The sequence below is a fragment of the Copadichromis virginalis genome, linkage group LG3, assembly GCF_057382275.1.
Source record: "Copadichromis virginalis isolate Kocher_CV1m ecotype Utaka linkage group LG3, C_Virginalis_male_GT1.1, whole genome shotgun sequence".
NCBI classification, from domain to species: Eukaryota; Metazoa; Chordata; class Actinopteri; order Cichliformes; family Cichlidae; genus Copadichromis; species Copadichromis virginalis.
The window spans coordinates 7,409,278-7,423,090 of NC_140620.1; the positions used below are offsets into that span (position 1 = coordinate 7,409,278).

At 43.5% G+C, this 13,813-nt stretch overlaps 1 protein-coding gene across 9 annotated transcripts; it reads right to left on the reverse strand.

Moving 5' to 3' along the window:
* Nucleotides 1-454: 454 nt before the first annotated feature.
* On the reverse strand, nucleotides 455-12,144 carry LOC146712525 (phosphatidylinositol-3-phosphate phosphatase MTMR1-like). 9 transcript variants are annotated; one of them, XM_085442824.1, is made up of 20 exons: nucleotides 11,743-12,144; nucleotides 10,352-10,457; nucleotides 10,251-10,274; nucleotides 9,154-9,177; nucleotides 7,197-7,262; nucleotides 6,641-6,728; nucleotides 6,462-6,556; nucleotides 6,280-6,387; nucleotides 6,004-6,102; nucleotides 5,639-5,722; nucleotides 5,281-5,430; nucleotides 4,708-4,896; nucleotides 4,389-4,574; nucleotides 4,132-4,290; nucleotides 4,003-4,050; nucleotides 2,256-2,348; nucleotides 2,034-2,147; nucleotides 1,918-1,961; nucleotides 1,698-1,830; nucleotides 455-1,001 (listed from the first exon to the last, which is right to left on the reverse strand). In XM_085442824.1, the coding sequence occupies exons 1-20, from the start codon at nucleotides 11,847-11,849 to the stop codon at nucleotides 840-842; spliced, it is 2,079 nt and encodes a 692-aa protein (XP_085298950.1). In that variant the 5' UTR covers nucleotides 11,850-12,144; the 3' UTR covers nucleotides 455-839. The 9 variants fall into 9 exon arrangements, with proteins under 9 accessions (XP_085298950.1, XP_085298942.1, XP_085298969.1 ...); XM_085442816.1 differs by having other exon boundaries at nucleotides 7,197-7,265; XM_085442843.1 differs by lacking the exon at nucleotides 10,251-10,274 and having other exon boundaries at nucleotides 7,197-7,265.
* Between the last annotated feature and the right edge of the window lie 1,669 nt (nucleotides 12,145-13,813).

Consider the following 13,813-nt stretch of genomic DNA (forward strand, 5'->3'; position numbering starts at 1 on the left):
GGGCATGCATTGCAAGCAGTTAGTGCAATTTTATACAGTGAAAAAAAAACACGTTTTGAAGGATGTGACCAGGGACGTGTTGTTTCACAGAGACGCAACAGAAACACAGAAGACAAAAATAGTTTATTTAAGACAAAAAAGAAGTTGGTGTTTGTAAAAAATAAAAAGGAAACACAGCAGTCTCTGCATGCAGACCCACGTTGGTCCCTGTGTTTGTAAGCAGAGAATAGATCTGGTCCATGAACTGTCTGGTAGAGCTGGAAAATAAAACAGCTGTAGCTGTTATCTTCTTTAGAGTTTAATAATTTTACAGTTTCCGTTCATAACTGTCTTCATTACAAATCAATAAACATTACCAGCTGGAGCGTGTTCAGCAGTGCATGTGACTCGTCAGAGTAGCAGAGCCCTAAAACAACAACACATCATATAAAAATCTGCACATAGAGCCTTAAACTCTGAATAAGAATAACTTTTTATTTTTCATGCTTTGCATTCACATAATTAGTTTTAAGGTTGAACTGGTGCAACATCCACAGAGTGCAACAAGAAAATGAACCCAAATCACTTTATATTAACATGTTTTCTAACATGCTTTGGTTGAACAGTAGAAAAAATCCATGCTCTTGTGAAGTGCAATAAAAATAATATAAATATAGTTAACAGGACGCTTCAGTTAGGTCTAGTTTAAAACATTTTCTAAATGCTTTTTAATTTTACAAATATCTCGAGGAGTTATTTTATTTTTCTCAAATGGAAATGTTGATAAAAATATCAGTCAATTAGTATTTTGGTGTAACTTTGTTAAAACACATAAAAGCAGTCATGTGTGGCCGTCCCTGTCAGACAGCCGTGTGCAGCGGGGTTCCTGCGGTGTGTGTCGGGGAGTGGTCCGAGGAGGACGACAGGGAGTGGGATGAAGCCTCTCTTTGCAGCTCCTCCACCCTTCTCTGGAGCTCTGCTCTCAGGATCAGCAGATCCTTCAGAGTCTGGTGCACTGGTACCTGAAACACAATCACAGCGTGAGGAGCTACAGTCTTTCTCCAGCAGTCCTCAGTAGACTCAGCTCGGCACAGCTGAGACTCTTACTGTGAGCTCTGTCTGAGTGTCTGCTGTTTGTGAGTGAACTCCAACACCATCAGGAGATAAGCAGCCAGAACTGAATAGAAAAGAAGATGTTTTCTTCTCTGTATTATAAAAAATAAGCTCCTTCGTCTGGGATTATTTGATCAAAATTTTATCTTCCCTTCTCTCATCAGGTCCCGTGTCCTGTGTCCCAGCATGACCAGGTGACTGAGAGCAGCTGTGTGGCTCAGCTTCCCCTGAACCCACTGCTCCACCCTCCCCTGCAGCTGAGCCACAAAAATAATATCCACAACTGCACCAAAGAGTAAAACAGTGAAATATAGAACTTAGACATTAGTTCTCCATCATATCCATCTCCACTCTCCAGAGATTCTTACTCAGAGAACCAAGGTCACAATGTAACCATACGGTCTCTGTTGCTCGGTTCCTGTTAGTACATGAATCAATAATTGATCAGCCCGCAACCCTGACAAGGAGATGGATGGATGACTAAATCCATCACGAGAGCTTTCTTGTAGATCTTGTTTCTGTTACCTGTTGTTTTCTGGTAACATTTATCTGTGGTGAACATCTCAGCCCTAACCAGACTCCTTCACCAGCTACCACCAGCGTACCTGTGGCCTCATGCGTGGGTTCCAGCGGGCATAGTAACTGGTCCAAAGCTCCAGGTGTCTGGGCGAAACCATCGGGTAGAGAACGTGGTTCTCATAGTCCACGTAGAAGGGGTTGGTGAAGTCCTCGGGCTGGCTGTCAGGTAACAGCATCAACCAGTCAAAACCTTTCAGTAATCTTGTCCACTCACGCTTAACATAACCAGCGAGGTCATTAACGTACCTGTTGATGTACGACCAGAGAGACACAGTCTTGGCTGGAACCTCCTGCACAAAACAAAGTTAGACTTTCAGCTGAAACAGCTTCTATGACCCTGTTGCATCAGGACACGAACATACCTGGTTGGCCCGCTCCTGTTCACTGCTGTAGAGGAATGTACCAAACAGACAGCTGTACAGATGGTCCAGCACGGTGATCAGGAAGAGCTCATTGAACTCAAAGGCTGCTGGGAACTGCGTTCAGAACGAGTCAGAGAAATGATGTAAATACGTACACACAAAGACATACTGGAATCAAGAAACGAACACGATGTGCTGTTGAAGCCGGAGTCCAGGACCGACCTGTCGAGTCATCTGCCAGACGCAGTCGATAAACTGGACGAACAGAGGCGAGCGCTCTGAGTTAGCATGGTTCTCATCACCGTGGCCCACGCGCTTTAACACAGGGGGGAAAAGTAGTTATAAGCATTTGTTCAGCCTGCCTGACGTCGTTTCAAATCTTCATATTTCTTACATCTGATATGTTTAATATGAAACTAGACTCCTGCATCATTTCTGAGCCTTTACACAGAAATATACAACCAGTCAAAAGTATGGATGTTGTTCCTTTATTTTCACGAGTGTTTACACTGTAGATTCTCACTGAAGGCATCAGAACTATGAATGAACACATGAAATTCTGTAATAACAAAAAAGTGTGAAATAACTCAGAACATGTTTGATATTTCAGATTCTTCCAAACAGCCTTTGCTTTGAGTCCTGCTTTGCTCACTCTTGGCGTTCTCGCCATGAGCTTCATGAGGTCGTCTCCTGAAACGGTTTCCAACAGTCTTGAAGGAGTTCCCAGAGATGCTGAGCACTTGTTGGTCCTTTTGCCTTCATTTCTGCATCGCACAAAGACACGGCAGGTGGAACCAAAGATCTCAGATTTGGACCCATCAGACCAAAGCACAGATGTCCTCTGGTCTAATGTCCACTCCTTGTGTTTCTCAGCAGCTGTTTGACCATAAAGGCCTGATTCACACAGTCTCCTCTGAACATGTAGAGATGTGTCTGCTACTGGAGCTCTGTGTGCATCTATCTGGGCTCTGATCTGAGCTGCTGTTAACTTGTGATTTCTGAGGCTGGTGACTCGGATGAATGTATCCTCAGCAGCAGAGGGGACTCCTGCTCTTCCTTTCCTGGGGCGTCCTCATGTGAGACAGTCTCATCATGGTCTTGATGGTTTTTGTGACAGCACTTGGGGACACATTCAAAGTTTTAGCAGTTTTACAGCCTGACTGACCTTCAGTTCTTAAAGTAATGACAGGCTGTTGTTTCTCTCAGCTGATTGGTTCTTGCCATAATATGAATTTTAACAGTCGTCAAATATGGCTGCCAGCTGTGCACCAACCTGACTGCTGCACAACACACCTGATGGTCCCAACCTCATTAAGAAGGCAAGAAATTCAGCAAATGAGCCCTGACAGGCTCACCTGTGAGGGGAAACACGTCAGGTGACCCCATCATGAAGCTCACTGAGAGAAGGCCGAGGGTTTGCAGCGCTGCCAACAAAGCAAAGGATGGAATCTAAAATATAAAACATATCAATTTTTCCTTTGCTCTGCATTTGCCGTTCAGTTTCCTGCCCTATTTTCAAATTATTAATTAGTATTATTAATTAATTTTGCAAACTATCTGACAGACTTCTAACTGTGGAGCTGGCGAGGTAAAGAATGCCTGATGTTGAGTCGTATCATTTGCTTTCTCATATACAACTAAAAGCTTCTTCTGGCTGCTTCCTTAATAACAAGGCATGCATATTTAATATGGTGCAGATTTTTATGACAGATCTTCTCGTAAGTATTTCTCCTCCTGGACTCGGAATCTCTGCATGTGAAGCAAATGCATCACTGCATTACAGCACCTCTAACTTGTTTACATATGCAGCGACACTGGAGCGTCTACATGAAAAGCAAAGGCCCGTGAATGTACTTCATTCCAGGTAACTATGTAAATGACTGCATGTTGATGCCAGATTATTATGTTGTTATGTAAAAAATAGTGATATAAAGCAAAGCAACAAATATTATATGTAGCAGACTCTTACAGCAGCAAACTTGTGTCCAAAACTAATCCACTCCTTCTCCACTAAAACCTGCAAACACAAGCATATATATGTTTAGTACGTTACTACATGCAAAGATGAGGTCTGGAGTGTGTACTTGGTGTGTGTAACCTGGAAGCCTCTCAGTGTGCGATAGTAACTGTCCAGCATCAGCATGGCCAGAGAGGTAAGCTGGGCTGTCCTGTCCCAGCCGTCGCTGCAGTGAACCACCACCGACGTCTTCCCAGACTCCAGCTTATCAGCTACCTTTGCTGCTCCTGCTAATAACAGCTAAACACAGCAGGGCCGTGTGGTTAAGATCTATTCTTTGCATAAGGAAACAGCTTGTTCCTTCTTTTATGTGGCTGGCGTGCGTTTGTGTAGTTTACCCGTATGTACTCCAGCCAGTGCGTCTGGTCAATAAAGGAGTGCCAGTGGGCTTCGTCTATGGTAGGATAAACGACATCCTTCATCTTCCTGAGAGACTCCCTCATCACATGAATGTTTGGAATTTCCAGGAAGTTTAGCTCTATATTGGGGTAGAAACTCTCGCTTTCATACCCTCCATCCTTTCCCTGCATGTGATGGAGGCAGCGGAGGAGTCCAAAAGAAAAAGAGAGATTTCCGTGTTAATAAGTGATGTAAGGGTGAGCAGTGATGAAGAAGCATGTCTCTATAGCAGCGTGGTTAAAACGCTCTGTGTTGCACCTTGTTGGTGATGGCCACGCTGCTCTGTCGGGCATCAAAGATGGTGAGCTTGTGGGACTGAGCGTTGGCGTCCATGATGATTTGGAGAAAGCGTTCGTCTTCTTTACAGCGACGGTCTGACGGCCCAACTAGCGGCTGGCTACAGCGTACAATGGTGGCCTGAGACTCCGGGTGGATCCAGGACAAGACCTGCAAGCCGGAAGAGCAAGACCAGTTCAAGCGAGCCAAACACACTGAGCACAGCATGAGGAAACAGCTCGGACACAATCTAAACTAACATTCATTATGTGTGTTCCCATAAATACTAAAGTTACAAAGCAAGATGTATGGCTAACTGACAAGTCATCAGCCAGTGAACCTGCGAACATCGCGGGAAGCTTGCAGCAGCCTATTGCAGCGTAACATCAGGGAGGTTTAGGGTCAGCTAATCCAGCCCTAACTATATCTTTAATCTTAAAAGTAGAGACGCTGTCTGTCCCTCGAATCCAAACTGGGAGCTGGGAGCCTGAAGGCTCTGCCTCCCGTTCTACTCTGAGATAAAGAGCAAAGCCTCAGATCTGTGCTCAGACTGACCGGTATACGGTGCTTGGCTCTGAACACAGCCACTCGTTTGATGTCTTCATCTGTGATGTTGGTGGGGATGACCAGGACGGAAGGATACGTGTCACATAGCTCGTAGGTGCTGTTTATCTTACTGATGGTCCAGCTCTCATTAGGAAGCCCCTGACAAAAGACATGCAAGCAGAGGAAAGAAACAAAGTCTGGATAATGTAGAAAACAAATCTGATACACACGTAACTTGTTCACACATAAAATGTTCAGGATGCTGGAAAAGTAAGTGCTATTAAAAAAGAAACAGAGAAACATTTTGCAACAAATGAGGTTAACTGGCAACATGTCAGTCGTAGAGTAACGGCGCCCGTGGAGTTACCTGACGTCTGTATTCTGCTGCTGGGTCATACACCTTCCAGCCATCCACAGGAAACTGCTCTTTGTACAGGAAGGCAAACAAGGGCTGCCCGAGGAAGTCACAGTTACAGAATTAGTCATGCAGATGTGACAAACAGTAGTTTTTACTATAACCGCCCTCACTCACGACCAGTTTGCCTTATGGGACTAACCAAAAGCCTTCTACAGCTAACTGTCAAACTCCTCACTATCCTCCAACCTTTGCTCCTCTTTATCATTTTGTATGTTGGTGCTTGCGTCTGCTATCTGTCACTGTATGTTGTGAGGCAGATCTGAGTGACACGTCAGTTAAAAGCAGTAAATACAGGACAAGAGAATTAAACTGACCAGACTGTGGGACAGAGGAAAGGCATGTTTGGTCAGCACCTCCACCACGTCCGGCTGGCTCTCCTCCATCTTATAGGCAAACCTGGGACTCCTCATGTCCTGAAGCATGAAGCAGGAAACTGCTCAATCAGCAGACTCGCCAAAATAAGACATTTGCACATTTTCTGGGTTTTTCTTTTATTGCTGTTAACTAAAAATGCCTATAAGATGTTAGATGACGTGTTTTAACACATATAATCATGCATTTGTGTGACTGCTTGTGTATTAAAGCGGTACCTTGCAGACCAGCTCCAGTCCCTTGTTGTTCTCTCCTTGGTTGGGAACACTGATGGATTCGATCCTGCTGATGACTCCCAGGTTCACATCCAGAATGAAGGGAGAGTCCTGAATGGACACACTAACATGAACACACTGGTACAGATGGAGCGCGCTACAGCACTTCTAATAATCGAGCAGACCTTTTCCACACTGATGAAGTACAGCTTGTAGTCTGTGATGGTCAAAGTCCCAGTAACCAGACCGCTGAATGGACAAATGTACATCACATCCTTGACTGTAGGAAAAGAAAAGCGCCGATTACACAGGTGTATTTGTATGACTGGACAATACACATAGAGACTAGGAAGAATGAAGGTACCTGTAGTTTGGATGGTCTCTCCAGGGAGCAGAGGAACCTGGTTCTGGAACATTTTGACCTGTGCTCCGTATCTCAGACCTGGGAGGGTCTGCAAAGATCACAGATCACTCAGTGGGACCACTACACACCTGTTTTATGTTAGCTAGTACTTGCAGACACATCGTTATCAAGCCTGTAATGAAGAGGTATTTTGCTACTGTTGCAAAATAAACTCATCAGTGTTAGAACAATAATCCTTTTCTGCCGGAGGTTTTTCCTTCCCACTGTCGCCTTGCTGTCGTGCTTGCTCATAGGGGGTCATATGATTGTTCAACAATACTGGTTTTAATGTTTTGTCTGATTCTTAATCAGGACCTGGCTACCACACACATTCTACATTTCCAAGAATACAAATCAGTAACATCTTTTATAAGACCCTCCCTGACTGTTGTACATGTCATTTTGCCAGGATAGCGCAGCAGCACTAAGGGAAAGAAGAGTGAACGGAAAGGATGAAGCAGGCAGACCAACAGAGCGAGGAGCAAGAAAACTGAAGAAAAGTAAGAGACAGACTTGCCAAAGCACTGGAAGGATGCTCAGAGTCAATGTCTCCATGGTAACAAAGCCCTTCATCCTGTGAATCCTGCTGCAGGGAAAAGCCAGCATGAAGACAGTGAGACAAAGAGACAGAGAGAGATTATATAGTAAAAGGACACGCTTATAGACTGAAAGATGTTATGTGTTTGAAGATGTGACGACACAAGTGCATCACTCCCTTTGAGAGGGCAGTACAAAACAAAGTCTAGCTCGTGTGAAACAGATGAGCACAGAATTATTGGGCCGTCTATGAAAAATGTTTAAAGTAGGTTTGTCAAGTTTCCCAAGTGTTGTTAAACAGCAGGGAGTTTTTAACAGGGTTCCCAAACATCTGAGGTTTATATGATGGATGTGCACACTATGTCCCCTTTCACATAGAAGCAAATTAATTTCACAAAACCTACCAGAGTCAAAAATATTAGCTCCCCTGATGCTAATGTGGACTCGTTCGTTAGTGCTTTTCTAGTCTACGTGAGCACTCAAAGCATCCCTCGTTCACCAATCACGTTTTACCTCTGACAGATGCAATAAAGAGCAAGTTGGGGTTTAATAACATCGATCATGTTAAGCCGGCCGCCTGGAATCATTTTGCTGTTTCAGCTGTAAAAGTGTCATAAAATCATCTGAGAGTTTTTGTCCCTTTGTCAGGACGACTATTTCTTTCAACATCTGGTAGTTGTGTTGCTCTACTGTAAACTATAAGAGTGTTATCAGGGATAATAAGAGAAAAACACAAATATTTGACAATTTATATTGAATGAGGCACTCAGAATGTACATGAATAAAAGATTTAGAACAGCCAAAAAGTATGAACTGTTAAACACTGAAAAACAACAAGTATGTGACCTTTGACCCTGTGGTGTGTATTTGGGCATCTCTTTTTTTTCTAAATAATTCCAGGCATTTTGGGCCCTGGTAGAGCTCCAAGAAGCACTTCCTGTCAAGCTTGAACCCCAGGCCTAATGACCCCACTCTGCTCCGCCTGTGTGGTGGATGCACTTGGATGCACTTCCACCAGAACTTCCTGACCACAAACCACTTTTAAATCACATCTCAAAACTCATCTATTCAGAATTGCATACAGCCGCTCTGTCTTAGTCCATTTTTACTTGCTCAGCTTCTATACTTGCATGCTTGTGTTTTTCTTATTTACTTTATGTCTAAATGTTATTTTGCCATGTTTTTTATATTGTATTGTTGCGATTGTTCTTGTGCTATTGTAAGGTGACCTTGAGCCTCTTAAAGGCACCTATAGATAAAATGTATTATTATTGTTATTATAACAAACCAGACCTAGGTTTGCTCAGAAGCTTCACAGATCCATTCAGGATTCCTTCCACCCACTGGCATGATTCCCAGTTCTAGAAACACTGAATTATTCCCACAGCTTGATGCTCCCACCACTGTGATGGCCTTCACATGCAAACACTGTTTGGTAACTTTAATGTCCCCAATGGGAAATTGATTTGCAGCCAGTCCACTCATCAAACAACATCGAGTTACAAAAAACCCCCCACTTTAATTAGATTTTCTTATTGAGGCGCTACAGTTTGTCTGGTTGGTTTCTTTCTCTGTTGCAGTGGAGTCAGTTTCATACTTAATTAAGAATGAAAAAAGAAAGATGAAGAAAAGCAGAGAGGGATAAAACAGGAAGTACAGTGAGCAGAGAGGAGCAGCAGCTCTGGTCTGTCTGCAGCAGGAGGCTGATTTGGTTACACACTGTCACACAGTAACAAACTGCTCAAATTTGCATCACATGCAATATTTATTCAGAGCACGTCCTAAAGCCGTTACAGGTATTCGTCTAATTTGAACATTTGCTGTATCACAAGAATCACAGTCAAGAGGCAGCTGTTGCTTTATCCCAGGCTACAAAACTCCTGTGTGTGTGCAGTACACTTGTGTTGTAAATGTGTTGAAAGGACAACAACTCTTACCCTGCGATTCAGCCTCTTGGACACCTGGAGGTTAAACACACCACATGGACATGAAATGGAAAGCACTAAGGTGACACTCTGGTTCAACCCAAAGGTTATCTTTAATGTGTGGCACATCAGTCTGTGTTTATAACAGAAGGATGCAAATAGACAAGCGCGCAGAAGCAACCTCCAAACAATGAGCTTCAAAATTCAAGCAAAGACAACAAGTGACAAACAGCCGATACAAGTTCAGACAAGCTGCAGGAAAGCTGCGCTTCTAACTTTGTTCTAATGAAGTGAGCCTTAAATCGGAGGGTTTGATCTGACACAGTGGAGGTGAATTCACTACACACATTTCATTAGATGTGCACAGAGTGGTGTCTTTTTACATTCAGGAGCTATTTGTCATTTCACAGACAGTGTACATACCACAGTGGTGACAGTGAAGTCTGTGCTACTCTGGTTACATTTCTCAAGACTGTGATAAGTTCCTGGAAATGCAACTTTTCAAAGAAATAACACAACTAACACTGTTCAGCTCACAGTTCTCAGCAGCTATAAGCACAGAGTTTGGTTCCGATCTGGATTTCGGGAAGGAAAACTCCAGTTCTCTGAATATTGGTCAGCCTTATTGCTCAGGTGCAACGTAATAGCTGTAGAAGATGTAGTGAGGTGTTATCATATTTTATCGTCAGCGTTTGCAAAGATCTAATGTTATACAACCAGGGGCCACAGTTTGGTCTCTCTCTGCAGGTCTAGTGTGATGTGTTAGACTTGCAAACAATACAGCTAAACCCTGCTAAATAACAGATCTATATGAGCAGCATCGTCTAGTTAATAAAGCACATTGCATATAATGTGCAATACATAGAACATTACACCTCTGCCTGATCTGAGGTCTAACAGACAAAACTCAATATGAATGAGCCAAAATGCGCCTCGCTACAGAGCGGTGGTTGCAGAGAGCAGGCCGCTGACAGACAGAAGCAGTCGATAACTTGCTCAGTAGTGTCCCTAAACAATGACAGCAGACTTTATCATTCATATGGACTTAACAGACAAAACTAGGCGCCCACACTCAAAGCAGCTCACATGGAGACGTCTCCGAGACTTACCATGAAGTCTGGTCTTCTCCCAGCCTATTAGTTACAGAATACACACGGATGAGAATCACTGCCAGCAGTGTGTGTGTCTGTGTGTGCTGTGTGTTATCTACCTTGATGTCCCTGCTCCCAATGTCTGGTTGGACTGATCCTGAGATCTGACTGGAGATTGTGGCTGCTATTAGCTGTTTACACCATTCTACGTGAGAACCTGTTGGACTGAACACAGAGTGAAACAGTGAACTGACGTATATTCGGCTATATTCACGTTTAACATCATCACTGTAAGATGCATGTGTTAAACAGATAAACATCCTCTGTCAGTGAGGACAATGTTCAGCTGACCACATGTTACAGATGAGAACGTTCCCCCAGCTCAAAGAGCAGAATCCCTGTGTAGTAACAATGTTATTAATGCATAACTAATATTATTTCAACTGCAAACGATGATTGCTAAGAAAACCAACACTGCCACTAAAAGCTGCCAGAAATGTTGCTGGACTGAGTCGGCCATCAGACTGACACCAGCCTGCAACTACACAGGGTGAAGTTGCCAATTATATGCAATCTGTCTCTGATATAAACTGCATTGTGACTTCAGTCAGTCCGAGTCAGACTTTTGTAGTATTCACAGAGTCTTTTCATTTATTTAATAAAATGTTGATTTTTGGATGGAAAATTTGATGATACTTTGCTGTATGGATTTGTCTCCCACTCCTGAGCCAGACAGTACAACGTCCTGTCCCTGAGCTTTGACAGCGGTTGTCTGAGTGATGGAGACATACGGTCGGTCTCCATGACAGTCCTGAATATCAAGCCGAGAACAATATATCATATGAAGCTTGTCGGAAGATAAGCCAGTGTCTCTGACAGACTCAGTCTGGATTGGAGCAGCTTTGTGGTGTGAATGTCTTGGAATGTTGAGGGGGAGGAGTTACGACTGTGTGACGCTTCCTCCAGTTTTAGTACTATAATGGGGGGATGATAAGCAGGCATCAGCATAAAGACTACATAAAGAACATGGTTCCTACCCAGCACAACACAACCCCACGTTTCAGTGTCGGCATTGTTTTAACAGGAGCAACATTGTAACGTTTCTGTCACCACGTCATCTCTGCCTCAGGTGGCTGCGCTGCACGTCGCTTCCTCTGAGCGGCAGATACGGATGCGTAACTCGGCTGGGTGGCCATATTCCGCCTCATTCCTGTGCATTTCCTATATGCTGTGTTAATCACGTGACCGTATTATTTTGTCAGCTACTGTGTTGTATGTTGTGGTTCCAAATAACACTGAGATGAAATGCTAACACACTACATCCGTGATGAGTGTTTTGTCACGTTGGAAAGTTTGACCCAAGCACTGGTCTGTGGCTCGATGCCGAGATGAAGGTGTGAAGAAATACTACTAATATTTCATGTTGCTGGTGTTCGGTGGGAAAGCGAGACGAGCATAAGTAACAAGCTGGGCATCGACGTCACGTTTTCTCGTTAGCGAGCCTGCTTACCTGTCCAGGGTATCACCGGCTGCCGCGCCGCAAGTCGGCGAGCCCCACGGCTTTCTGTTCGCCCCTGCACCGTCCCCAGCGCCGGCACCTCCGGCCTGTTTCTCCATCTGTCACACGACTGCTTCGTTTCTGGGTCACCGGGGGGCGCAGATGATGGTTTCCTCTGATACAGACAAGGGATGCGGATGAAACTAAAGCTCGGTGTAATTCCAGTGTCCGCTCCCAGCGGCTGTAATGGATCTTTAAGGACTCCGAACGGTGTAAAGAAACTAATCAGCGGATCTCACATGCAGTGGTTTCCTCTGCTTTGGTTGTTTGCACTTCCTCTTAGTCGCATCTATACCCGCAGCATTGTTGTTCGCAAACAGTGACGTCGCCACGGCTTCTACCAGTGCTAAGGATGCTGTTGCACGGTCTGACCGACAGACGTCGCCATTTAGACAAAACTGCCACATCAGCGCAAGAAGAAGAAGAAGAAGTCAACACGGAAAGAAGAAAAATGCCACGAAAGGATGTGGGTGTCAAACATGTTCATCAAATAATAACACAATACAAAAAACACACGAATAAATAAATAACCACATATTCTATCTTAAATTAACCTGTCTGAATTCACCACATTTAGGACTGCTGGTAGAAACGGGGGTAACTGCTTAAAGGATGTTTCATATAATCTTTAAATGCAGAAAAGTTGGAGCAACCGCAAAAAATCTACATCATTAATTAAAATATTACAACAAAATTCTGTCACAGGTATTCTTCAAGACCAATAATAAACATAGGATGCACTGATATAGCATGTATACAGCATATATATATAAAGAAAATATCTTCGAGTTAATTTTTTTTTTTTTTTTTTTTTTTTTTAACAAAAACTCCAAGCTTTCCTAACATCAACCTGAAAAATTCATCACCCTGATAATTATCAGTAAATGTCTTAAATTAACTTTCTTTATGGGTAATAAATTAAATGACAATTAATTGGTTTTCACTTTTTCTCCACACTTGAAAAATCTATGAAATGATATTTTTTCCTTTTTTTACAGGAAGAGGAAAACATGCTTTTGTAACTGGTAAACTCGCGATTTTTTTTCTTTTTTTTTTTTTCTTTTTTTTTAAAAAACACCTGTGCAGAGGAACAGGAACATAAGCAATCATAAATCAAAATCAATCATCAGCCTGGGCTGTCCTGGTGCCACGTGCACTTATGGACACCTCTATGTTCAAACATGGTGGTTGTTGCGTTTTACACAGAAGTCTGCTCAACAGAACACTGCTCCGGTTCACATCTGGCAGGCTGTTCACATCACTTCCCTCCAGGTGTCATTGCTGTTGTCCACATGAGTGTTGAAGTCTTCCATTAGGATGAAAGAGTCCCCAGGTGGAGCACTTTCCAGCACCCCACTCAGTGACTCCAAGAAGGCCGGGTACTCTGAACTGTTGTTCGGCACATAGGCGCAGACGACAGTTAGGACCTGTTTCCCGACCCGGAGGCGCAGGGAACAAACAGTTTTGTCCACCAGGAAAAACTCCAATGTACAGGCAGCAAGTCGAGGGGATACTAAACTATCCAGCTGAGCCCGCCACCTCTTACCAAGAGCAAGTCCAGCCCCTCTCCAGGAGACTGGTTCTGGAGCCCAAGGTATACGTTGAGGTAGACCGACTATATATAACCAGTACCTCTCAACCTCACGCACTAACTCAGGCTCCTTTCTCACCAGAGAGGTGACACTCCAATGTTTTACAGAGTATCTGTAGACAATGTAGAGTCTTTATAGACTCCTACAAAGACTTTTTTTTTTTTTTTTTTTTTTTTAAATCCATCAGCCATCATCAAGCTGCTAAATACATATTTGGAGTGGCTGTAGAGCAGTAGATAGAGCTAGTAGGTGACCTGCTGCTCTACAGCCACTCCAAATATAATGTATTTAGCAGCTTGATGATGGCTGATGGATTTAAAAAAAAAATCAAAAAATCAGAGTGAAGGTTGGTGGTTCAATCTCTGGCAGATTTAATATGCATGCCAAAATCTCCTTGAGCGAGACACTAACCCCAAGTTGCTCTCTGATGC